Genomic DNA, 27,331 nt, shown 5'->3' with positions numbered 1-27,331 from the left:
TATTGCACTTAATAAAGATAAGAAATTTTTATTATTTCTAGCTTCTTCAAAAATGCATTAAACTGCATTATTGAAGGTAGCAGTGGTAAAATAATAGAATTCACACTCTAAAAATGTAGAGTAGTGGCCAAGCAACCCTTCCTGAGGCAGGAGATGCAGTTAATATTTTAAAAGTTGCAAACAAGCCAAAAGAAAATGAGATGCCTACAGGGTCACAAGAAGGATAATGAGGTGTGCTGGAAGATGTGAAAAAGAAGAATGTTTTTACCAAAAGCGCCTGTAGAAAATTATACATTTGAGTATTTAACATACCTACTTAGCAAGGTCATTGGCATAGTGTATGGGAGCTAAGCTTTTCCAGCAATTTTTGAATGCCACGCAGGTTAAATATACTCCTCCTGAACACAGAAGGAAGAAAATACCATTTCCTCTGAAGATATGAATGCAGATCAATGACTATCAGTATGAGAAAATTAGGCAGAGTGTCATTTTAGTTTCGAATTGTGCTCCAAATAACAAAAAAAATCAGCCTGGAATATGCAGTGTGGTAAAATGAACCCCTACCTCGAATAGCTTTCCTTTTACTGTCAATCTAGAATGCCTTACATCTCGTGCTTTAGAGTAATCTTAATCTGTCCTACCTTGAAAATTGTGGTATTAGATGAACAGTTACCTTATCCCTTACTTCTAAACTAGAAAAAAGCTGTTGATTTAGGTATTGTCAGTCACTTTTCTATTCATTCATCCATTCATTCATTTTCATTCATAGAAAATAATGATTGAGCTGCTTACTGAGTGCCAGGCCCTCTGTGGACACAGAACTCAATGGTGAGGACAACTAGGGAAGGTCCCTGTTCTCCTGGGGCTTATCATTCAGTGGAGGAGACAGAGGTTAATCAACTAATGATTTGAACAAATAAATATAAAAATGCTTCCGCTGGGCGCAGTGCCTCATGCCTGTAATCCAAGCACATTGGGAGGCCGAGGCGCGTGGATCACAAGGTCACGATATCAAGACTATTCTGGCCAACATGGTGAAAACCCATCTCTACCAGAAATACAAAACTTAGTTGGGCATGGTGGTGCACGCCTGTAGTCCCAGCTACTTGGGAGGCTGAGGAAGGAGAATCACTTGGACCTGGGAGCCGAGATCACACCATTGCACTCCAGCCTGGCAACAGAGCAAGACTCTATCTCAAAAAAAAAAAAAAAAAAGAATGCTTCCAAGGAAAGATATGGTGTTGCAAGGGCATGTAATAAGGGGATTTAATCTGATCAGAGGCAAGGAAATGTTCCCTGTTAAAGTGACAGTTGAGCTGAGCTCTGAAAGATGTGAGTGCTGGCTAAGCAGAGAGAGCAGGAGAATGTGTTCTAAGCAGGAAGTAACATTGGCAGTAAGGGACAGCAAGCTCACTGTGGCCAACAGAGATCGAAGGAGACAGCATTTCCAGATGTGCTGGAGAGCTAAGAAGGGTCCAGAGCATGTAAGGCCTATGCAGACCTTTGAGTGGGAAGTCATTGAAGAACTTGAGACAGGGCGTTGCATTTCCAATGGTGAGCCCTTGAACGGCAGGGCCACTGCTTTCTGTGTACCACTCTGCCCAGGACACTTGGTAAGGGCCATCTCTAATTCCTTAATTACTTTATTATGAAGGCTTAAAGGTAGAGCAGAGTAAGCTGTGGAGAATGCAAGCATTCAAGAGCAGTAGTGGACCTAGACACCCATACAGACCAACATCATCCCTTCTCCTAAGTCCACACTGGGCCACTTTTTAATTTTTTATTGTGATAAAAGATATACAACATACAATTTACCACTTAAAGCCTTTTTGAGAAAATAATTCAGTGGCATTTAGTACATTCACCTTGTTGTACAGCCATTGCTGCTATCCATCTCTAAAACTTTTTCAACACTCCAGACAAATTCTGTGCCCATCAAACATTAGCTCCCCATTTTTCCTTCCCTCCAGCCCTTGGTAACCACTATTCTTTTATCTCTATGAATTTGCCTATTTTCGGGACTTCACATAGGTGGAATCAAACAATATTTGTCCTTTTGTGTCTGGGTTGGTGCACTCAGCTTAATGTTTTCAAGGTTCATCCAAATTGTAGCGTGTACCAGAATTTCCTTCCTCTTTAAGACTGAATAGAATTCCATTTTATGTCGATTCTACATTTTGTTTGTCAATTCATCTGTTCAAGTCCCAACTTTTCAATTATTTGGGGTATATACTAAGAAGTAGGATTGCTGAATCATATAGCAATTCTGTTTAATATTTTAGGGAACTGCCATACTGTCTTCCACAGTGGCTGTACCATTTGATGGGCTACATTGGACATAGCTCATAATTACCTGCATCATTTCCAAAGTTGCCAATGTATGGTACAGCAGTTGAGAGAAGGAGTGGCCAGGGGACCCAGGGCTCAGTATGTGGGTATCCAAGCAAGTAGCAGGGAGCAGGGAGCAGGGAGGCTTCATTTACCAGTGTCCTGTCTGTCAAGCCAGGACCACTTACAAGACAATCACAGCCCCAGAACCTTTGTCCGTCCTTGCTGCCCTGTGGGGTGATGCACCACACTCCTGCTGCCTGTGGTCTGACACTGCAGGATAGGAAGACTGAAGGGAATGTTTCCAACCCCCAGAGAATAAGGGCGTGGGAATGGGAAATGTGGCCACTTTGCTTGGGCTCCTTTGCATGTGCTTGTCAGGCAGCTAGGGAAGGTCAAGGATGTTGCTACAGGAAGCCAGGATCTTTGTTCCTGGGACAATTCAAACTTAGAAAGATTGTGGCCAAAGCCCTGCTCTAAAGGGAAGTGAGCACAAGGCACTATGGGCTATGGGCTCTGACATTTGCCTCCAGATTTGAGGAAGAAAGAGAGCCTAGACCCAGGGCATGTGAGAGCTGCCTGATTCCATCCCAGTCTCCTTCCTGTATCTTCCTTTGGGAGGGTTCTGACTCTTCCTAGCCAGAGAAAACTCAGAAAGAGTGGAATTCTGTAATAGGAGGACCAGTACAAGAGAAACATGAGAGCAAAAGTTGGTGTAAACCTCTTCAGAACAGGTTTTTGCAGCACCTGAGACAAAAAGAGGACTGGAAAAGCTGCATCAGGTCTCCATCTATTTCCTTAGCCAGAGACAGGTGGCAAAAGTCTCCAGGTGATAACATCAAGGACCTGGCAGGAATGGAGGAGAATCGATGATTTCAGTCAGGAGTCCTGATATTTTAGGACAGAGGGACAGATTGATGATTCAGTCTCCCCAGGAGGGAGAAGGGCTTGAGGTAAGGAGACACAGAAGCTCTTGGGGAACATGTTCTGCACTAGCCAAGGTGTGGTAACTTTAGAATAATAAAGAGGTTGTTCAGGGTTATCAGTGAGTTTATCAGTTGCTGTGTGTATTAGGGTTATCCAGAGAAATAGAACCAACAGAATGAGCTTTAAGGGAGATTTATTATAGGGGATTGGCTTACATGGTTATGCAGACTGGCAAGTCCAAAATGCACTGTGTGGACTGACAGCCTGGAGACCCAGCAAAGCTGATGGTGCAGTTCTAGTCTGAAGGCCGGCAAGTGGAGACCCAGGAAGGCTGGTGGGGCAGATGAAGTCCAAAGGCAGAGTCTTCTGGAGCATTTCCTCTTGCTGAAGGAGGCCAGTCATTTTGTTCTATTCAGGTGCCTTTAATGGATTAGATGAGACCAATCTACGTTATGGAGAGCAGTCTGCTTTACCCACAGCTCACCAATTTAAATGTTAATCTCATTGAAAAACACCCTCCACCTTGACAAAATTAACCATCACACTGTATAATAAACCACTCTAAATTGTAGTGACTTAAAACCACAAGCTTTAAATCAACAACCATGAACCATGAGTTGATGGGTTAACTGGACAGTTCTGCCATCTGAGCCAGACTTAGCAGATCAGGGCTGGACTCAGGCATGTATCTGTGGTCAGCTGGTCTAGGGTGGCCTCAGAAGGAATGGCTTGTTTCTGTTCCATATAGTCTCTCACTCTCCAACCAGCTATCCTGGATTTCATCACTTGCTGGCTGGGAAGGGTTCCCAGGAAGCAAGAGGATAAACAAGAGCTCTGGAGGCCCAGGTTCAGAACTGGTGCTCCAAGAGGACACTATGACTTCTGCAGCACTTTGCTGACCAAAGTGGTCAAGAGGATAGCCAAGAGTCAAAGAGTAGAGAAAGAATTCTGTATCTTGATGTCTGGCACTACGAAGTCATATCATCAAAGTTGTGAATATAAGGAGGGGAAAACTGTTGCCATTTTCACAAACCATCTACTAGAGTGAGGGCAGCACATAATGGGAGTGGCTGGAAGGTCCACTGCTCTTGTTTGAGGAGAGTTTTTCAGGCGTGGTGCAGCCAGCTGTTGAAAGTGCCTCTCCAGGGTGACTCTATTAGCTCTTGGGGAAGCAGCAGGACTAGCAGAAGGACAACCAGCTTGAAGATCAGGCAGACCTGGGTTTGACTCAATCAGGGCCACCTCCAGTATAGTCAGCAACTTTGTGTGTATTAGGCAAGAGTCAACCCTTGTCTCCATTGGCACTGCCTCACAGAGAGCTCCTCCTCAACCAGGCTTCGTGTTGTGTGTGTTGTGGCCTACACTGTTGTAATGTGATAGCCCTCAGCTGTGAACTTTGCTATTTTACCTCTTTGAGCTTCATTATCTACATCTGCCAATGGGAATGACAACACCTGCCTCACAAAAGCTGGGGGAGTCCTAAATGAGTGAAGGTGTAGAAAGTGTCTGGCATACTGAGTGCTTGGTGCTCAAGAAATATTAGTGCCTTTCCTGCCTCTCAGCTATAATGAGAGGCCACAGAAAGAGGTGCTTTAGAACATTCAAGGATGCCTGAGAGTCTTCAGCCAAACCAAATATGAAAGGATGGAAAAGGAGAGAAAGTGATGTGGTGGCTTTAAGTCATTGAAATTGACTTGGGCTAGAGAGGCAGTTTAGGAGTTCTATCAGATGTCTGTCCTTTGTGTTTCAAACTTGGGTTACACCAGTTTTGCAAAGTTTTTGCTGCAATAATTGTACCAAGATACCATATTTTTGTATAGGCACAACTAAAAAGTTATTTGCAGCAGAATAGAAAACATTTCAAATTACTGAATAAAAGAAAGAAGTGAAAATAGAATAAAAGACTCATGCTCCTTAACAATAGATAAAATATTCATATATGAAAGAGTAGACCAGAAACGAAGCCAAAATCTAACACAACTCATATAGACATAGATCATGCCAGAAATTAGATTTTAGCCTAAACTGGGTGTTCATTTACATGCTCAGTCTATCTTGCCTAGAAACAATTATGCCTTGTTACGAGATGCCTCCTAAGAAAGTAGCTCTTCATTAGCAGTCCTAATCTTCCCCCACCTAGTACTCAGAAGCCATTGTAAAAATCCATTTATATTTCTGGCTTCAGAAATTAAATTGTAGGTATAAGCCAAAGTGTACATTAAATTAGGGATTATTGTTTGTGGCACTCTATGTGAGCCAGGTGATGCTGGGCCATTTTAATTAAGAATTCGTTTTCAATAACAACACAAGCAAATGAATAACATTAAGTCAATATTGAAACAGTCGCGGGTGGAGGGGATTATGGGAATAACTGTGATACTCAGTTGTATTATAGGCTTATTGTGTAGAGTTTGTTTATGCATTAGAAAAAATCATCTTTGCAGCAACTGAAGAAAGTCTGTAGCACGGGGCAGGGAAATCTTTTGAGCACGATGAGATGGTTGCTAGGGGAAAAATAGAGGAAGTCCTGTACTTGTTTTTTAAATTAGAAGAAAAGCAAGGTCACTAAGGAACACAGAGTTTTAAGTACAAAGTTTTCTGAATGTTGACCTTGGAAGAGAATTTTCTGGGCTATTTACTGGTTCAGTAATCAGTGCTTTTTGTCTGCCAGTTCTTCTGCCATTTATTGAGCACCCACTATGTGCCAGTTACATACACAAAGCATTTTATTCTAAATACCTAAGAAACGAAAAGTTTCACTATTTACTGATGAAGAAACACTGAGAGAAATGAAATGTCTTGCCCGAGGTCACATACTTGGATTATGAAAGAGGTTGGGATCTCAAACAAAGCACATCTGATTCCAAGGCATATGTTGTTGACTATGAGGCTCACTGTCTGCCTAGCTTCTCGTCCCCAAGAGGACTGATTATTCAGGCTTTTGATGCCGCAAAATAAAAATAACAGATAGGAGTTCAAGAACCAAAGCATGAGATTAATTTTGCCAAAATATAGTAAGTGAGGTTTTAGGAAAGTGATTTGGAGTATTTGTTTCTAAAGTTTTATCTTTAAAATAAAAGTGTTTATGTATGTATATGAATCCCTTCATAAATATCCCACAAATCATATATATGCCATGTATCAGTTACGGAAAGATTTTACTCAGGAAATCACAGTTATTTGTATTCACCATAAGGGATTCACTCACATCCAAGAAGGAGCTTCAGTTGTATTTGAAATGGTTTATCTCTTAAAATCCACATGATTGGCCCATATATGTTTTCATATTATTCTCTGTACTTTATTTCATTAGAAATTGACTCCACTGAAATCAAAGCATTCTTGAACTCTGTGTATTTACTGAATATTTTGAAGAAAACATAGGCAAGGGCGTTTCATTATAGAACTCAAGAGTATTTCATTTTAACAGGTCCTCATTGGATATATCTTGTCTGGAACTCCTTCTCCTCTGCTGCCAGTCATATGGTCTCCTTTTTCTATTCCCAATTCTCTCCACCCTCTGTAGTTTGCAGATCATTCTTGGGGACCCTAGGTCATGTTTTCTTTTTTATGCAGACCACTTTAATCTTCTCACAGCTTCTGACTCCAAACTTGAAAATCTCTACTCGGGCTGAGGATGAAGGTATTGTCTGCACTGAGCAAACAGAAGACTCTCCTATGACCAAGGTCCCTTATCTTTAGAGTGGTGCTATCAAACTAAAAAATAGGAACCACAAAAACTGTTATGATAAAAAATAGATGAAATAATCTTATTTAAAACCAAAACTGGGCCTGGCGCAGTGGCTGGTGCCTGTAATCCCAGCACTTTGGGAGGATGAGGAGGAAGGATTGCTTAAGACCAGGACTTTGAGACCAGCCTGGGCAACATAGGGAGACCCTATCTCTACAAAAAATTAAAAAATTAGCTGGACCTGATGGCAAGCACCTACAGTCCTAGCTACTTGGGAGGTTGAGGTGGGAAGATTGCTTGAGCCCAGGAGTTTGAAGTTACAGCGAGCTATGACCTTGCCACTGCACTCCAGCCTGGGTGACAGAGTGACACCCTGCCTCAGAAAAACAAACAAAATAAAAATAAATATATATAAAAATCAAACCAAACTGGTGAAAGCTCCTTCTGCCTCCTCAGGATGAATGTCATAATTTACATCAGGAGCAGCAAATATGTTTCCTGTTTAGGTTGGTACAAAAGTAATTGTGGGTTTTGCCATTGCACCAACCTAATTCATTTCAAAGCCTGGTAGGAGAGAAAAAGAAAGGAAGACCAAAACTTCCAAGCCTTCTCTAGCTCTGCTGTATCCAAGCACACTTTCAGCAGAGGATCCATTCATGGAAATAGGAGCCTAATAAGTGATCGCCATTCCATCTGGAGACAAATTCACAGCATACATGTTAATGTTACTCTTCCTTTCTCTTCAAATCCTCTAAGTTGTAATAAACTTAGGGGATAGTTTTTCTTCCCAGCTACTTAAAAAATATACACACACACACACACACACACACATATATATATACAACCTCTAAGGATATACACACACACACACATATATATATAATTTTTAAATCTTATTTTATTTTTTATTTTTTGAGACGGAGTTTTGCTCTTGTTGCCCAGTCTGGAGTGCAATGACATGATCTCGGCTCACCACAGTCTCCGCCTCCCAGGTTCCAGTGATTCTCCTGCCTCAGCCTCCCTAGTAGCTGGGATTACAGGTGCATGCCACCAGGCCCAGCTAATTTATATATATATAAATTATATATTTTATATAAATTATATAATATATAAATTATATATTTAACATATGTAAATTATATGTTTAATATATGTAAAACACATATATTTAATATACATAAATTATATATTAAGTATATATAAATTATATATAATTTTTATATATTAAGTATATATAATTTATATATATTAAGTATATATAAATATACTTAATATATAATATACTTATATATATTAAGTATATATAAGTATATTATATATACTTAATATATAAATTATATATATTTAATATATAAAAATTACATATACCTTAATATATAAAGTATATATTACATATAAATTATGTATACATATGTGTAAATTATATGTATAAATTATATAATTTCAATATATAAAATTTAATATATATATATATAATTTTTATATATTTTTAGTAGGAACGGGGTTTCACCATGTTTCCCAGGCTGGTTTCGAACTCCTGACCTCAAGTGATCCACCTATCTCGGCTTCCCAAAATGCTGGGGTTACAGGCATGAGACACCATGCTTGGCCTGATTTTTACCTTCTTGATAACTGATCATTTCTTTAAGACCTCTCAAGCATTGGCAAAAAAAAATTTTTTTTTAATGCTTTAAGTTCTAGGGTACATGTGCAAAACGTGCAGGTTTGTTACATATGTATACATGTGCCATGTTGGTGTGCTGTGCCCATTAACTTTTCATTTACATTAGGTATATCTCCTATTCCAACCCCCACCCCCCCACACCACAACAGGCCCCGGTGTGTGATGTTCCCCTTCCTGTGTCCAAGTGATCTCATTGTTCAATTCCACCTATGAGTGAGAACATGCAGTGTTTGGTTTTCTGTCCTTGTGATAGTTTGCTGAGAATGATAGTTTCCAGCTTCATCCATGTCCCTACAAAGGACATGAACTCATCCTTTTTTATGGCTGCATAGTATTCCATGGTGCATATGTGCCACACTTTCTTAATCCAGTCTATCATTGTTGGACATTTGGGTTGGTTCCAAGTCTTTGCTATTATGAATAGTGCCGCAATAAACATATGTGTGTGCATGTCTTTACAGCAGCACGATTTATAATCCTTTGGGTATATACCCAGTAATGGGATTGCTGGGTCAAATGGTATTTCTAGTTGTAGATCCCTGAGGAATCGCCACACTGTCTTCCACAATGGTTGAACTAGTTTACAGTCCCACCAACAGTGTAAAAGTGTTCCTATTTCTCCACATCCTCTCCAACACCTGTTGTTTTCTGACTTTTTAATGATCACCATTCTAACTGGTGTGAGATGGTATCTCATTGTGGTTTTGATTTGCATTTCTCTGATGGTCAGTGATGATGAGCATTTTTTCATGTGTCTGTTGGCTGCACAAATGTCTTCTTTTGAGAAGTGTCTGTTCATATCCTTCGCCCACTTGTTGATGAGGTTGTTTTTTTCTTGTAAATTTGTTTGAGATCTTTGTAGATTCTATTAGCCCTTTGTCAGATGAGTAGATTGCAAAAATTTTCTCCCATTCTGTAGGTTGCCTGTTCACTCTGATGGTAGTTTCTTTTGCTGTGCAGAAGCTCTTTAGTTTAATTAGATCCCATTTGTCAATTTTGGCTTTTGTTACCATTGCTTCTGGTGTTTTAGACATGAAGTCCTTGCCCATGCCTATGTCCTGAATGATATTGCCTAGGTTTTCTTCTAGGGTTTTCATGGTTTTAGGTCTAACATTTAAGTCTTTAATCCATCTTGAATTAATTTTTGTTTAACGAGTGAGGAAGTTTCAGCTTTCTGCATATGGCCAGCCAGTTTTCCCAGCACCATTTGTTAAAAAGGGAATCCTTCCCCCATTTCTTGTTTTTGTCAGGTTTGTCAAAGATCAGATAGTTGTAGATGTGTGGTATTATTTCTGAGGGCTCTGTTCTGTTCCATTGGTCTATATCTCTGTTTTGGTGAAAAGATCAACAAAATTGATAGACCACTAGCAAGACTAATAAAGAAGAAAAGAGAGAAGAATCAAATAGACACAATAAAAAATAATAAAGGGGATATCACCACTGATCCCACAGAAATACAAACTACCATGAGAGAATACTATAAACACCTCTATGCAAATAAACTAGAAAATCTAGAAGAAGTAGATAAATTCCTCAACACAGACACCCTCCCAAGACTAATCCAGGAAGAAGCTGAATCTCTGGATAGACCAATAACAGGTTCTGAAATTCAGGTAATAATTAATAGCCTACCAACCAAAAAAAGTCCAGGACCAGACGGATTCACAGCCGAATTCTACCAGAGGTACAAGGAGGAGCTGGTACCATTGCTTCTGAAGCTATTCGAATCAATAGAAAAAGAGGGAATCTTCCCTAACTCATTTTATGAAGCCAGCATCATCCTGATACCAAAGGCTGGCAGAGACACAACAAAAAAAAAGAGAATTTTAGACCAGGGATATCCTGATGAACATCAGTGCAAAAATCCTCAATAAAATACTAGCAAACCGAATCCAGCAACACATCAAAAAGCTTATCCACCATGATCAAGTGGGCTTCATCCCTGGGATGCAAGGCTGGCTCAACGTATGCAAATCAATAAACGTCATCCAGCATACAAACAGAACCAATGACAAAAACCACATGATTATCTCAATAGATGCAGAAAAGGCCTTTGACAAAATTCAACAGCCCTTCATGCTAAAAACTCTCAATAAATTAGATATTGATGGGATGTATCTCAAAATAATAAGAGCTATTTATGACAAACCCACAGCCAATATCACACCGAATGGGCAAAAACTGGAAGCCTTCCCTTTGAAAACTGGCACAAGACAGGGATGCCCTCTCTCACCACTCCTATTCAACATAGTGTTGGAAGTTCTGGCCAGGGTAATCAGGCAGGAGAAAGAAATAAAGGGTATTCAATTAGGAAAAGAGGAAGTCAAATTGTCCCTATTTGCAGATAACATGGTTGTTTATCTAGAAAACCCCATTGTCTCAGCCCAAAATCTCCTTAAGGTGATAAGCAACTTCAACAATGTCTCAGGATACAAAAATTGATGTGCAAAAATCACAAACATTCTTATACATCAATAACAGACAGAAAGCCAAATCATGAGTGAACTCCCATTCACAATTACTTCAAAGAGAATAAAATACCTAGCAATCCAACTTATAAGGGATGTGAAGGACCTCTTCAAGGAGAACTATAAACCACTGCTCAATGAAATAAAAGGATACAAACAAATGGAAGAACATTCCATTCTCATGGATAGGAAGAATCAATATCATGAAAATGGCCATACTGCCCAAGGTAATTGATAGATTCAATGCCATCCCCATCAAGCTACCAATGACTTTCTTCACAGAATTGGAAAAATCTACTTTAAAGTTTGTATGGAACCAAAAAAGAGCCTGCATTGCCAAGTCAATCTTAAGCCAAAAGCTGGAGGCAAAAATTTTCATTTAAATACTGAGCAATATACTCTTCCTGCCACTTTAAAAAATCACCTCCAATATCATCTCTCACATTTTTCATTAGCCATATGGGTTATAACTTCATGAAATAAGACAGAAAAAGTTCAAGGCATGCTGGCACTGACTCAACCACACGGGCTGAGCCAATTATGAATATATTACCCTACAGTAAGCCTGCTGGCCAACTTGTACTAAAGATTCTCATTGAGTTTTCCTATTCAGAAAGCATCCTATGGCTAAAAAATCTACTTTACCATACTGGAGATAATCCATGCCAGCTAACTAAAATAACCAACATAATTCTTCATTCTTACGTGTAGACAATAACAAACAATCACCAGAGATGTCTGAGAAAACGAGTACCATAAAAATAAAAAAAAAAGATGGTGTCCCTATGCTACACCATTTTCAGAGTCCTAATCTTTGAGTTTTAGACACTTCAAAGTCCTAATTAGCATTTATCCCAAGGGATTCATCAAGCTATCAAGTTCTCTTGTACTAAGACTACTCAAGGTCCACCCTGATTTGTCTATGAATCTGGGGAAGGGTGACAGCTCGAATTTGGTCTCCATCTTTATACACATTTACAGATAAGGTGAGTGAACAGTTGAAGGGCCCAGGGCTTTAAAAATACCTATGAACTTTGTTCTATAACAAGATGTCAACCCTGAAACTTGTAGTGTCCAGGTCCATCAGGATCTGAATCATCTAAAGATATGTCTAAGACAACTTCCTCCAGAGACTGGAGATGTTGCTCATAGCTATTAAGCTGTGTGATCTGACACATTGAAACTTCTTAGAGGGGTTTATGTAACTAATTTGCATGGTAAAATAATCCAGATAAACTGGTTGTCAAGACAGATGGAAGCTGGCTAAGCGAGGCTGAATTTTGATTACTCAACTGAAATGATTCAGTACAATTTTGTATATCTGACTTATAATTATTTTGAAATGTTTACCACAGTGGGGTGGGAAGGTTTGCTCTATATTAACAAAGTGAAAACTTAGGCAATTATCCAGTTATTTCAACACTTTTATTTTTTCCCTGCCATCTGCTAGTAAAAAGAATTTTGATTAAAATACTTAAATAGTTGAGGCAAAAATGTGCTTGTATGCGTGTGTGTGTGTGTGTGTGTGTGAACGGTTTACAGTTACATGAACATACAGATAAGTAAATAGCCCTGCTCTCCACTTCTTTCTGATAGAACTTTCTTTCCATTAAAGTACTCCTGTGTTAGTCAGCTTGGGCTGCCATAACCAAATACTACCTATCTACCTACTACTTCCTACCATGTACCTACCTGTGTTCAATTTTCTCTCTCCACTAGGAAAATAACAACAGCAACAACTTTATCATTATCATAGACTAAGGCCATTTCTAAAGAAAAAGTTGAAAGTGGGGAGAATTATCATAAAACATGATTGGTAATGAAAAGAGTGTTATGTGTCAGGAGGATGAATTAGTGAGAACAGACTCCAGTCAAGTGTCTTTCTCGAGAATCAACTCTCACGGAACCTCCAAAATATATATAAGATGAATTACCCTGGATGGAAAATTAAACTAATACATAACCCAATTAATGTTTTCAACAAAAGTTCCACTCTTTAAGACTTCAAAAACAATTTTAAAAAGTGAAAAAATGACTAGGCGCGGTGGCCTGTAATCCCAGCACTTTGGAAGGCTGAGGCGGGTGGATCACTTGAGGCCAGGAGTTTGAGACCTACATGGCCAACGTGGCAAAACCCTGTGTCTGCTAAAAATACAAAAATTAGCCGAGTGTAGTGACGCATGCCTGTAATCCCAGCTACTCAAGAGGCTAAGGAACGAGAATCACTTGAACCCAGGAGGCCGAGGTTGCAGTGAGCTGAGATGGTGCCACTGCACTCCAGCCTGTATGAGTGCAGTCTGAGACTCAGACCCTGTCTCAAACAAACAAACAAACAACAACAATAACAACAACAAAAAGTCAAAAAGAGTTTTCCATAGGAATACAAATTTTATTTAGTTGTATTATGTCTCATCTTTTCTTAAAATTCTACTGTGGAATTATTTAACAATCTTAGATGTAATATTGTATGCTGTATAGTTAGGAACATTCTAAACTACAGATATTTTGTTACTCAATTCCTTGATTCAGAACTCAATTGCATTGACAGCAAAAAAAAAAGAGACATTTACCAAAAGTTCAACATGGAAAATCATCTGGAAATCCAGCTTTTACTTCTCAGTGCAAACAATATATATGTTTGCCTTTACTATGTTTCAACAAAAATAATGCCATTTATATGCTTTTAAAACTTATGAAATACTTTTACATAAATTTCCTCATCTGAACTTGGCAACAACACTGTGATATGGATAGGAAAGCTGTGAGGGACAATTCACAACAGGGGAAGCTGAGTTTGAGAGGTTAGATTCATTTCTCAAGGTGGAAAAGAAAAGATTACCATGGGGCCATATCCAGAGAACACTGTAGACTAAAAGGAACTAAGATTGAAAGAAAAGAAAATATTTCCTGGAAATATTACATAGAAACCTGAAGACTAATCTCACATAATTATTTAAAACTGTAATACATGAACGAAAGAATTGCAACAAGTGGCTTGTGGGAAAGCTATCCTACTGAGAACATAAACTGGCACTACACAAGTTTTGATAAGGAGGAAGGAGGCAAAAAAAAAAAGGCTCAAGAAACCTCATTCTCTGATTTGAAGGTGACATGTCTAATTCTATTGTAAAAGCAATGTCACCCTAGAGTCTGTAGAAGTCAAGGAGTAAGTGAGCAGATATATTTAAATATGTAGACCCAATCCAGGTGCAATGGCTCATGCCTATAATCCCATCACTTTGGGAGGCTGAGGCAGGAACATTGCTTGAACCCAGGAGTTCGAGACCAGCCTGGGCAACATGGCAAGACCCCATCCCTACAAATAATTTAAGAATTAGCCGGGTGTGGTGGTGCATGCCTGTGGCCCTAGCTATTCAGATGGCTGCAGCAGGAGAATCACTTGAACCCAGGTGGTCGAGGCTACAGTGAGTGGTGTTTGTGCCTGTGCCACTGCACTCCAGCCTAAGCAACAGAGCAAGTCCCTGACTCAAAAAATAATTTTTTATATATATATATAAAATGCATGCACACATATCCCTATTTTATATATGTAAATATATAAAATATCAAATATATTTTATATAAGTATATAAAACATTTATATCAATTGTATATATTACCTTTACTTATTTATAAAAAAGATCTAGAATCTATTTCTTTTTAGAACATTGATACTATGCATAAAAAGTTATGGTTATAAAATAAATTTTTTAATATACAGCATTTCTTAAATCAGTGGAAGAATATCCACTGAGGAAAAAAGTCTTAATTTCCTTTTATATATAGCTGTGGATTACAGCACTGCAACAATAGTTCTAACTCTGCTATTGCTGTGCATTTGAAGCCAAGATGATGACTGTATTGAAAGAGAGGGAAGAAAAAATCAATAGATTATGGCTTCAATGGAGCTCACAACAGTGCTGATTAGAGAACACAAATGGATTGCATAATAGTAAAATAACCATAAACTGGGTATGGATTTAAGCCTATGTTAAGGCCATTCTTAACTGCATTGTGTCTTTAGAAAACATGCATTGAAATTATAACAGCAAATTAAATCTATTCGACCGCAAAATTTAATACATAAGAAATAGCATTTATTAATGATCTGGAAGAAGGAGTAAATAGCATGTTAATGAAATTTGCAGATGTTGCTAAATCGGAAGGTGTGACAAACAACAATGCAGATGGGGGCCTAATACAAATGGACCTTGAAAAGTTAAGGAAGAGCCAACAGTGACAAAAAAGAAAAGAAAAGAAAAAAGAAAGGTCGAACCTATATAAATATCAGTTAGAAAAATTTCAACATGAGAAATAATAATACAAAAGAAGTGTGGCCAGAAAAGTGACTTTGAAATCTGACCAGGATTTTCTGATTATAAGAAGTTGTTAAATCCACATCTGGGAGGTCCTAACCCAGATCCTGGGAAGTAGTAGTCATTCCCTTACTTCCCACTCTTCCTCCAGGCAGTCCAGAGGAAGTATGTTACTTAGTTGTAGACTTTTGGTAGCAAGAGAAATGAAGAAAACACAGATCAGGCACATCAGTTAAAAATGCATATGAAAGGGATTACTATGGGAGACAGATGATTATGTATTAGTATCATCTAATCAGGTATATAATGAAAAAGACCATGAGAAATCTACAGATATCTGAAAATTTTATATAAAAGACACTTATGTCACTTGATTATTTATGAGTGATTGTTAAATGGATCTAATAGCTACCTTATAAAATATAATTCTTGCTTTTCCAGAAATCAACAGATAGAAGAGTTCTCCTGCTCTATTGCACATCCCTAAATTAAAGAAATTGGTGGTACAGCTGAATGACACATGGGGTTATACTGTTGGGTTTCTTAGAATGTCTGGAAGTTGGGGTCTGAGAATTTGGTTTATCCAGGAAAACAGCAAGATATGTCTAGGGGAAGCTCTGAGGACTGTAAAAAAGTAACAGTGTATCTGTAATGTTTACCAGCTCACCTAAGATATAGCCACCTGGGGATGAAAGTTCATCCCTGCTTACTGGATCTTTTAAAGTAGAAGCCTCAATTTCAGAAACTTGACTAGGTTTATAACACTTTATTTTTATGTAGTTATATTATGTATGCTTTTCTTTAGATTTCACTAATGTTTTTTTGAACACAGGCTGCCACCCCGGCACTTGGGATGGAAGCAGGGTATTCTTGGTTATCAGGTGTGATAAGGAGCATAAGAACTGATGTAGGCAGGTTCCAACATGTAGTGGAAGATGTTGGGAGGGGGCAATGGTGGAAAAATTAAAGCTGGGCCCATGCACAGACTTTTTCCACCTGGGTATTCTCCTTCTTGAACATTTCTGTAGTGTTTGAGGATTTGTGTATAGGAAGATATTCTTTATAGTAGTCTGAGACTATTCTTGAACGATTAATTACAATAAAGTAGTGAGAAATCATGCCTTTAAAACCTTAAAACTCTTGTATCATCTTATCTAAACAGGTACCAGCCCTTTGCTGCTACGTTATTTAGTTAGTAAATTTTGTTTTAATAAATTAGACCGAAAACTTTAAAATCTTTCAGAAAAACACTACTCGACGGCATGTACTAAGATATGGAATACACGGAATTGCCTCTGATTTGTGCAAAGGTCTTGTGGTACATATTATAAAATATGCCACTTTTTTTCCAATTTTTAGCAATGGCTGCCCCCTTTGAGAAAGAATTATAGAGACTGACCAGGTGCTTCTTATAGACCATTTCTTTATCAAAAACATCTAAAAGTATATTGATTCACAGTACAATAAAAACAATATGGGCTATAGACTCAGATAGATCAAGGCTTATCTATATCCTGACTTTGCCACATATTAGCTATGTGATATTCAGGAAATTACTTAGCATCTGAGTCTTCAGTTCTTCTTTTACAGATTAAATAAATTAAATAAGTAACGTATTTGCATAACTTCTGATAAAATGCTTAACACAGAATCAGTGTTCATGTAGTATTAGTTTCCATACTTCTCTGCAAATGAACTCTCTGAGACAGTTAAATGTAGTTCCTTGAATCATAATTCAATCAGGAATTCACTTTCTTTTATTCATTTCTTCATTAAATAAATATTCACTGAGTGATTGCAAGCAATGTTTATGTCAGTTGAGGTGGGTTTGCACAGATATAATAATATAGGTGGATCTTCCCTTTAAAGATCATGAAGAGAGGGAACAACAGCTTGTAAATAATCATAATATGGGGCAAAACCCAAAAGGTAAACAAAAGTATTCTAAGATTCCAAGGGGTGAAAGATTACTCCTTCTTTTTTTGAGGCAGGGTCTTGCTTTGTTACTCAGGCGGGAGTGCAGTGACTTGATCATGGCTCATTGTAGACTCAACCACCTGGGTTCCAGCGATCCTCCCACCTCAGCCACCCAAGTAGTTGGTACTACAGGTACATGCCACCATGCCTGGCTAATTTTTAAATATTTTGTGGAGGCGAGGTCTCAGAATGCCGCCCAGGCTTCTGAGCTCAAGTGCTCCTCCTGCCTTGGCCTCCCAAGATTACTTCTTAACAGAGGATTGGAAAAGGCTTTTGAGAAAGGGAGCATTTTAGCTGGGCCTTGAAGACAGCAGGGGTGCTAGAAGAAAGTAATTAAAAGGAAAGCATGGAAATTGGAAAATGAATGATTCTATTTGTCATGAGGCCTGTGATGACGTGAGATAATGTTTGGGTTAGAAAAAGGAGGATTTGGGGTTATAAGTTTGGGTTAGATAATGGAGGATTTTGAATGCATCCTAAAGAGCTGGGACTGACATATTAGGCAGTAAGGCATCAATAAAGGTTGTAAGCAAAAGTTTTTTAGTTTTGATAGGATTCTTCTACCTAATTTATTAGCTATTCCTTCTAAATTCATGCTAGTCCCTAATTAGATATGCATGCTTCCTAGGTCTTCATCCAAGTTGTTGAAATGTTCAACAGGGCAGGATAAAGAATTGAGCCCAGTAACGTACCATTTAAACCCTTCTCCACCAGGGCACTGATCCACTCATCAGCATTTGTGGCTCAGTTTTCAATCTAATAGAAATTCACTGTATTGTGTTGTCATCAGTTAAAATTTCCTTCTGATTTCTAAAGCCATCCTGAGAAACACTGTCAAATGTTTCACTGAAATCAGATCCACACTGACCTCCTGTGATACCAGTAGCAAAAACTAGAAACATCTTGATTTCAGTGAACCCATGATGGGATTCAGTGAATCCCAGTGTTCATATCCAAAGTCATTACCAGCCCTTCACTTAACAATACCACTTAATAATAAATAACTCCAGGATCTGCCAGAAAATTATATCAGTTGTTATGTCTTTGGGAAGAGGTATATGAATTTCTTGCAATAAAGTAGAGTTAAGGTTGAGTAGAAAGAACAGCAAGGTTCAGCCAGGCATGGTGGTGCGCGCCTGTAATCCCAGCACTTTAGGAGGCCGAGGCAGGCAGATCACGAGGTCAGGAGTTTGAGACCAGACTGACCAACATGGTGAAGCCCTGTATCTACTAAAAATACAAAAATTAGCCCAGCATGGTGGCATACACCTGTAATCCCAACTACTCAGAAGGCCGAGGCAGGATAATCACTTGAACATGGGAGGCAGAGGTTGCAGTGAGCCAAGATCATGCCACAGAACTTCAGCCTGGGCGACTCAGTCTCAAAAAAAAAAAAGAAAAGAAAAGAAAAGAAAGCAAGGCTCAGTGCTGAATGGATGTGACAAACTCAAGTTATGATTCAGTCAAAGTTTAGATCTAGTATTTTAAAGAAAAGTAGCATGGCAAACAACAGTAAAGAGTGAGCAGTAACTAGGACTCAAGACTCAGATATGTAGGACTTTATTATCCCACATGACTCTCAGGCAGTATGGTCCCAAGGAAGGGACAGTCGTTTAAGGACTGGGCTGGCACCACATCCCAGATTTTCTAACATTTAGCAAAGCGCTCTCTTCCCTGCTTGATGCAGCTGCCCTCTTATGCTGCATCTTGAAGCAGAGAACAAGGCAACCAACTCCCTTCAGACTCTAAAATAACAGTTCTCAAAACGCAGCCTGGGGACCCTTTGGGGGATTTGCGAGGTCAGAACTCTTGATAAAAATATTGACACTCTCTCATGAGTATACAGTGGAATTTCCCAGAGGATACACGTAGTATGATATTGGAATAAATTCAGAAGCAGATATGGGAATCCAACTGTTGTCTACTAAGCCAAACATTAAAGAGATTTGCAAAAATGTAAAACAATGGTATTCTTTTAGTTTTTTAAAATTTGGGGCAATGGTCATTTTTCACTAAAATGTTATTTATGTTAACATAGGTAGGCTTATTGGCTTATTATTTTTAAGTCAATTATTTTTAACTTTTCTTTTTTTGAGACAGAGTCTCGCTCTGTAGACAGGCTGGAGTGCAGTGGCGCCATCTGGGCTCACTGCAACCTCTGCCTCCCGGGTCCCGCTTCAAGCAATTCTCCTGCCTCAGACTTCAGAGTAGCTGGGATTACAGGCGCGTGCCACCAGGCCCAGCTAATTTTTGTATTTTTAGTAGAGACGGGGTTTCACCATGTTGGCCAGGCTGGTCTCGAACTCCTGACCTTGTGATCCACCTGCCTCAGCCTCCCAAAGTGCTGGGATTACAACTGTGAGCCACCGCGCCCAGCTTTAATTTCTAATAGAATAAATATTGATAGATATGACTCACTTAAAAGCTATTTGGTATCCTCAGTGACTTTTTTAGAGTGTAATGGAGTCCTGAGACCAAAAAGTTTGAGAACTGCTTGATCTGAAAAAACAAGCCTAAAGTCCACCTTTTGCTCCCTGAGGGAAGGCAAGTTGCCCAACCTTTCCAAGACTTTTTCTGGCTCCATAGCATGGAATGATGACTTAAACTACCTGCTAGGGTTATTGTGAAGACTAAATGGGGAGAGTCTGTGTAAAACTCTTAATTCAGTGCATAGCGTATGACTATTCAGTAAATATTAACCATCTGTTATTATTATTGCTTCTGCTATTACTGTTACTACTACTATGAGGGCTATTACTCCCTGCTGGTGATGTCTTTATTCAGATACATAAAGAACTTATTCTTTGAACTTGATAATGCTTTCAGGCCATTGCACTTATTCCCTTTGCCTGGAATATCTTTTCCTCCTTTTTGTCCAGCAAATCCTCGTCATTTCTTCTTGTATCAACTTTGAGCTTCTTTGACTTGGAAGCCTTCATTGACCTCTCAAAACTATGCTAGGTACCCTGCTGGAAGCCTCAATCTTTGCCCCTTTAAGAGCATACCACAGTGTAATTGCTTGTGTCTTTGCTGGCTCTTCCATCGCACTCTGAAAACTCTGTGAGAGAAGGGACCATGCTTGTTCACTGCTATAATCATAAAGCTCAGCACATTGCCTGGCAGTCAGTAAATGCTTGTTGAATACATTTTGTAAAAGTCTTCAACATGTCTTCTTGCCACACTGCTCCTTTCATGTCCCAGGGTGCCTAAATAAACTCGATATCCTGAATATTCTTGTAAATCTCTTTGATCCTCAAGTTAGATGTAAAAACTAAACTCAAACAATGATCTAGGCTTCATTTATAATTTTAAGGTAATGGTTAAATGACTTACAGGATGTTTGATTACACACCTTATTTCCCAGGGATTTAGAGTTGTACAGGAGGTAAAGTCTTGGTCTTTGCATAAAAGTTGGGTAATTCTTAGCTGTGATCTGGGCATAGACTATAAACAATTTAAGATGGAGAACTAAGACGGCTAGAGAAAATGCCCCTGGGTGCCAGCTTGCACCATAACTCTTACCACCATAAGAGGAGCGGAGGATAAAGACTGCTTTCTTCCTTTTAGTTGCCATTCCTTCTGCCATTCATAGAATTTGTGTCTGCACTTTTCTCATCCACTGATAGCTGGTGGCAGTTTCAGAATATCTATTGGAAGAGGGGCTTAGAGGAAACAGTCGCATTGAATGGGGGGTAGGAAAGTTTTTCCTTAAGCTCTATTTATATTTTTCAACTTAGATTGCATGTTTCTTTTGGAGAATGTTCTTGGATATAAGAGGGTGCTAAGGACTTCCAAGCCACCCCACTGCTAAGAGTACATCTATTTTTAGTGTGGAAACATTTGAGGTAAACGAATAGACAGGTTTGATAAGAGAGGTTTGACTAGATCTCTTTTATTATTGCTTTTCACACAGGTAAACCTCAACTCTGCCTGGTGAGCATTAACCAATTCAAAAAAGATTTGCAAGTTCAAAAAAGCAGTCAGTGTTGAGAACACATACTAGACTATATTTATTAGGTCTGGGGCCCTAAAAGATCAGCATAATCAATAGGAAATAGGCAGCTTGACAAAAGAAAAACCAAACTTGGGGCAATCAGTTTATCATGCAATCATTATATATTTATTTCAGCTATGGACAATACAATGCTGATACCACATAATAGAAGATGTGACCTCAAAGGGCTTGCAACCTATTTGGGAAGACAAGTCAATGTCTACTAGATTATCATTTAAGCATGCTTCTGAGACTAATCTTTAGTGTTCCTTGTTCCTGCTGGTTATTTTCTTGGCCTAATTATGTGAGGAAAACAGAATGAAGGAAAAGGGATGGGAAGCAAGGGCGATGTGGCTAAAAATATTAATGCTCTGAAGCCATGGGCTCCAAATTTAAAGCAATACATTCATGGTTTTAAAGCTGGAACCTGTAACTAACTTCTAATTAGTCCCTCTTATTTTGTAGAGGAGGAAACTGTGGCCTATCCTGCAAAGCACTATAGCTGATAATCGGTGGCTCTGAGATCAGAAGTCAGGTTCTCTGACTCTCAGTCTAGTGTCCTTTCCATCACAAACAAGTGCTTCTGAAGGTAAGGTAAAACGACTGCAGTCTTCCCATGCCTGGGGCCTATGCTAAAGAGCCTTAGCTTTTCCTTGAATGGATAGGATGGAATTATTTGAATTATTTTATTAGACTTGCATTACAAATTTGTTTAGCATGGCAATTTTCATCAATTCTAATTTCTAAGTTACCAAAATACAATTTATTAATGCTAAAATCTCCAGTCCTTATCAAAGGGCAAATTAATTTGAATATCAGACTAATAAATTGTTTTTTAACCTCTATTCACCCTTCCCTCCACTTTCATATCTTTAACCTATTGAATGACTTACAAATTTTCTATTTCACTCTTGACCTCTTTTCTGAATTTCAGTTTCATATTTCAGTTGCTGCATCTCTACCTGTTTTTACTCCTATGACCTCAAACTCAACATGAAGCCAGCTTCCCTTTCACGTATTCCTATTTCTGTCAATGACACCATCATTCTTCCAGTCATCCAGGTCTGAAATCTTGGCATCATCTCTCCTCTTCTTCTCTTCTAAATCTTGCTTCTTCTCTTCTAAATCTTGTGGGTTACCAATTTCTGTGCCCTCTTGCTGAAATATTTAATATTTCTCTCAATTCCATTTCTTCTTCTTTTTCTTCTTTTTTTTTTTTTAAAGACAGAGTCTCACTCTCATCCAGGCTGGAGTGCAGTGATGCGATTGTGTTTCACTTCAGACTCGACTTCCCCAGCTCAAGTGATCCTCCCACCTCAGCCTCCCGAGTAGCTGGGACTATAGATGCGTGCCACCACACCGGGCTAAGTTTTTGATTTTTTTAGAGATGAGGTCTCACTATGTTATCCAGCCAGGTCTCAAGTAATCCTTTCAGCTTCAGCTTGATCTCCCAAAGTGCTGGGATTACAGGCACCACACCCAGCCCATTTCTTTTTTTTAATTCCATTTCCTACACCCTAACTCTGGTCCTCATGATCCCACAACCGGGTGGTGACAATATCTACCACTCATCCTGGTCCCATCCTAGCAACCCAACCTACAACTACTGTGGACTACTCTCTCAAAATTACAGTTTAAACAAAAACACAAACACCCATTTCACCCCTCTGATTCTAATTTTTCACTGCTCCCCGGTGTCCATGGATAATAAAATTCAAATTCAAACTCCTGGATAATGTTGCCCATGCCCTTGCCACCTCCTCACACTTTTCCTTCACAAAACCATCCTCCCCAATCAGAAATTTCTTTTCTTCCCAACGCCCACCTCTACCTTTGGCTTAGGCCTGTAATGGACTCTGGTTCCTCATCTGAATTCTGCTCTGTTAAAGTGACCAACTAGAGCAGCGGACCACGGCCCCTCCTCAAAATTCCAGAGGTACCTATGATCTTTCTAGGGAGGCAGGCTTCAGACCTGTGTTCCCAGAAATCTCTACGTTTGTCCCTTTCCCAACTAGAGAATTAACTCTTGCAGGGCACAAAACAGCCTCTATTTCTTTGCGTCCCCCGCGCCTGTTTGTTGAAGACTGAGTTGAAGGAGTAGCAGGTGGTGTTAACTCGTCAAAAATATGGTGGCCAGGGGGAACACCCCCACAGCTCTCCCCCGACAGCAGGGCAGGTGTGTCTGGGGGCTTCGGCGGGTGCCGGGGCGCGGGGCGGATGGTGCCCCCCGGGCGCAGGCCAGGTTGGCCCAAGCGCCTTCCCCACGCCCCGCTTGCCCGCGCGTGTGAGGGGAGGGCGGCCCGGCCGTTCCGCGCTGGGAGATAGGTGGTGCTGTTGCCGTGACTGTCTTCCTCATTGGCGCCGCGCAGAGAGGCGGAATGTTCAACTCCTGACTCCGGCGGAAGCGTGGGAGCCGCGCGGGCCGCTGTCGTCCCAACCCCCGCCGCCCTCGTCGCGCGCGGGGCCTCCGCGCCCCCGGCTGCTGCTCGCGCCCGGCCTGGGAGCCAGGTAGGATCCAGGCTGGAGCCCGCGGAGGGCGGGGAGGGAGGGGGCGAGGCCCGCCGCGCTCGCGAGTCGTCCCCGCGTCTCGGGGCCGAGGCTCCGCTGGGGCCCGGGAGTCCAGGCGGCCTCGGGAGGCTACTCGGGGCTCCCCTCCCCGACCCAGGACCCGCGCGGCGGTGGCTTCGGTCGGAGCGAGTATTTGCCGCGCCGGAGGAGTCCTTGCTGGACTTCGGCCGCGGCGCCGCCAAGTGCGGTTCGGGAGAGTTCGGGCCGGTCCCACGGAGAAGTTGGTGCCTGGAGGCGCGGGGCGCAGGCCCGAGCGGCTCGGGATTCCACGGCCCTGGGCGTGCGGCACGAGCAGGGGCTCTGCAAGCAGCAGAGCCTGCCAAGCAGCGGGTGGTTGGGGCACTGTCGGGAGGGCAACTGCGAGGCCCCCAAATCAGGGCAGGATGCAGGCCACTTCCCAGCACTCGCTGTGCGTGCGAGGAGGGACGACGAACTTCTGCTTTTCTAAGAACTCGGCCGCTAGCGGTGTTGCTTCCCATCCATTTTCTTTCATTCTGTTTTCCTCACGTAATTAGGCCATGCGAATAACCAGCAGGAACAATGAACACTAAAGATTAGTTTTACAAACATGCGTAAATGTATCCAGAGCCACCCAGAGCCGCCGCTCCCCACCCTTCCTTCCCCGGGCTTGGGCAGCGTGGAGCGCCCGCCCTCTCGGGCTTCCCCGTTTCCTCCCACCGGAGCCCGGGTTGTCCCCTTTGGCGACCCTCAGGCAGCCGTCTTTTTGTGGGCTCCCAGACCTGCACCAGGCCCAGAAGTACTTACCCAGGCCGCCGCCTCGCCTGGCCTCGCTTGCCCCTGACAGCTTTCAGAAAACTTTATTTCAGGACTGGCTAGATGACATCCGATTGCCTAAAAAATTTTTTTAAAAGGTTATCTCTGTTAGATAGCCAAAAATGCTGTGTTTCTGATGCGCTTTGAGATCGCGCATAAGCACTGTTTATGGGGAACTTAATTACTATTTTTGTTAGTTTCTGTAATAATGAAAGCAACACAATTTAGGGGCCCATTCCAAGTATAGTACAGTAAGCAGCTCTCATTAATAATGGTGTGTGCGAATCGTCTTACAGAGTGAATTTGAGGATATTTGAATTAAGATTGTTGAAAACGGTACCTACTTTAACCCCAAAGCTGTTTTAGGAGAGATTTCTTGTTTCCCTGACCTTCCTTGAAATTAACAGCTAGGATTTAGTGGATCCAAACCTCCAAACACGTTTAAAGACAAAAATAAACAAGTGATTCAAGGCTAGTTAATGTCCTCCTTGTAGTAGGCCTATCTCCACAGTGAAATTTCACTCGTTTTTCAATTATCAAAAAAAAAAAGTGATGGCTGCATTTTCATTATGATTATGGTCATTTGTAGAGTCTTTGTTTTAAATTCCTGCTACTATAGTGAGAGATTTAGGAGATTGTAAATGAATACGAATTTAGTTTGGGAATAGAGAGTTAAGATAAAAATGGTCTTTTGGACCCCTGCACTGTTTGTTTTAGTATTTCACAATTTAATTCCTGTAACTTTTTGAGTTTATTTGGAGAGTTTTTTAACTGCAAAATATTGTTGTTTAAATAAAAACATTTAGTGATAATAATTCCAGAGTAAATGACCATGATGCAATTGCAAGGACTTTCTTTCTTGTCTAAAAAAGCAAATAAATGATTGATCTGTTTATCTTATTCTTTTAGGGAATATATAAAGACACAGTAAAGAGAGGGAGAGAGAGAAAAATATCCAAATATTAAACACGCGGACTTGGATCTAAAAATGGATGGTCAAAGATCTTGGGAACTAAGGGGCCTTCTTGCCAAATAAGGAAACTTGGCAAGTTGCACTGTGTATTTTAACTTAGCACAAGAGTGAGTGTTATTGGCAATATATTGGCTCAGAGCCTATCTGGAAGGAGCAGTGAAACTGACTTCGATAGGGCTACAAAATTATAAATAGGAGATATGAGGAGTGTGGAGTGAATAATCGAATCATCAGAGAAAACACTGAAGAAATTACAATGATGTTTCATGAAAAGAAGTCAGATGTAAGGTGAAGCTATTGGGGGGAAGTGAAAGAGCAAAATGGACAGTTTATTTTAGAAATTGGTAGATTCAGAAGAGATGAATCAATGTTTTTTTGTTTGTTTGTTTTCTTAAACTGCAAAAAGGTGTTGTAGGGATATAGTACTTCTTGGAATAAGATAGCCCTATATCTGTATCCTGAGATGTTGGAAATAAAAATGAAGTTAGATCACTTGTTTTCCATTTTATTCTACCCAGGACAGATTGACAGGGTGAGTGTCTTGTCTATCTAAATGTAATAGGAACAGTTAAGGCACCTTTTGGTCTTACTGCAAGCAAGATTTAGGCTAGTCTTTTGGCAGCTATTAACTTTGCCCCAGTAGACACAAATAAGCAGAGTTCCAGCGGTGACCAGAAAATTGTACCTGGTAAGGGAAGAGGACTGTGAATGCTAGAGCTTAGCTCGATTTGACAGATACATGGGTGCTTTTATGTCAGACCCTCCTACGAAAAGCTGAAGCATCGATTACACCCTAATAACTGTTAAGTAATCCCAGCACAGTAGAATCTGTGAGAACAAAGCAGCCACACATTTGACACCTTAACCCCAGTGTCTTCAATTGTAATAGTAAATTAAAGCCTCAAATTGAACTTTAGGTGGATGGTAAGCAATCCAGTAATTACTGTAATAAGAAAAGAGTTAGTTTAAATAGGGAAAACAAAAGGCAAATTAGAAGGAGGAGGCAGAATGTTATTAACAAAAAGTCACGATATGGTAGAAAACAATGATAGGACTTTGGAGTCAGGCCTGAATTTGACACAAGTGGTGTCACCTGTAAGGTAGTTGGCTTGAGCTACTTTCATTCTCTTGATCCTCAGTTTTCTCACTCATATAAGTTAGGGACAGTAGTACCTGCTTCTAAGGATAAGTATCGTCATGTGTCCATTAATGATGGGTATACGTTCTGAGAGAACTGCGTTGTTAGGTGATGTTGTAGTTGTGTAAACACTGCAGAGTACACTTACACAAACCTAGATGCTATAGCCTACTACACACCTAGGCTGTGTGAGATAGCCTATTGCTGGTAGGCTACAGACCTATGCAGCATGCTACTGTACTGAATAGGCAATTGTAACACAATAATAAGTATTTCTATCGAAAAATAGAAAAGTCACAGTAAAAATACAGTATAAAATATATGGTATCAAAGATAAAAAGTGGTACACCTGTATAGGGCACTTACCATGAATGGAGTTTGCAGGACTGGAAGTTGTTCTGGGCAAGTCAGTGAGTGAGTGGTGAGGGAATGTGACGGCCCAGGACATCACTGTACACTACTGTAGACTTTATAAACACTATACACTTAGGCT

At 40.2% G+C, this 27,331-nt stretch overlaps 2 protein-coding genes across 6 annotated transcripts in view; one reads left to right on the top strand and one right to left on the bottom strand.

Annotated features, from left to right (window-relative positions):
* Window positions 1–3,431: 3,431 nt before the first annotated feature.
* On the bottom strand, window positions 3,432–25,344 carry LOC117094850 (translation initiation factor IF-2-like). Of its 3 annotated transcripts, XR_004441699.1 has the most exons (4): window positions 25,072–25,343; window positions 24,719–24,805; window positions 20,914–21,053; window positions 3,432–3,675 (listed from the first exon to the last, which is right to left on the bottom strand). XR_004441699.1 is itself a non-coding variant. In XM_033231105.1 (3 exons), exon 3 carries the CDS (start codon window positions 24,430–24,432, stop codon window positions 23,326–23,328), a length of 1,107 nt encoding a protein of 368 aa, XP_033086996.1. In that variant the 5' UTR covers window positions 24,433–24,500; window positions 24,719–24,805; window positions 25,072–25,344; the 3' UTR covers window positions 22,593–23,325. The 3 variants fall into 3 exon arrangements, 2 of the variants coding, with proteins under 2 accessions (XP_033086996.1, XP_033086997.1); XM_033231105.1 differs by lacking the exons at window positions 3,432–3,675; window positions 20,914–21,053 and adding an exon at window positions 22,593–24,500 and having other exon boundaries at window positions 25,072–25,344; XM_033231106.1 differs by lacking the exons at window positions 3,432–3,675; window positions 20,914–21,053 and adding an exon at window positions 22,593–24,447 and having other exon boundaries at window positions 25,072–25,344.
* MAP3K20 (mitogen-activated protein kinase kinase kinase 20) overlaps window positions 23,612–27,331 on the top strand; it is a 195,867-nt gene continuing 192,147 nt past the window's right edge. Inside the window, exon 1 of one of the 3 annotated variants that reach the window (XM_033231103.1) lies at window positions 23,612–23,893. The gene's annotated coding sequence lies outside the window, so the exon portion shown is untranslated. The remainder of the gene's footprint in view (window positions 23,894–27,331) is intronic. The other 2 variants (XM_033231104.1, XM_033231102.1) reach the window with 2 other exon arrangements.

This window comes from Trachypithecus francoisi, unplaced genomic scaffold, assembly GCF_009764315.1.
Source record: "Trachypithecus francoisi isolate TF-2019V2 unplaced genomic scaffold, Tfra_2.0 Lachesis_group13, whole genome shotgun sequence".
Lineage (NCBI taxonomy): Eukaryota > Metazoa > Chordata > Mammalia > Primates > Cercopithecidae > Trachypithecus > Trachypithecus francoisi.
Note: the sequence above shows the minus strand (reverse complement) of the source record. Positions and strands in the feature narration are given on the sequence as shown.

Bases quoted from the DNA above. Each gene is read 5' to 3' on its own strand.
- LOC117094850 (XM_033231105.1), bottom strand. From the start codon at position 24,432: ATGGGAAGCAACACCGCTAGCGGCCGAGTTCTTAGAAAAGCAGAAGTT.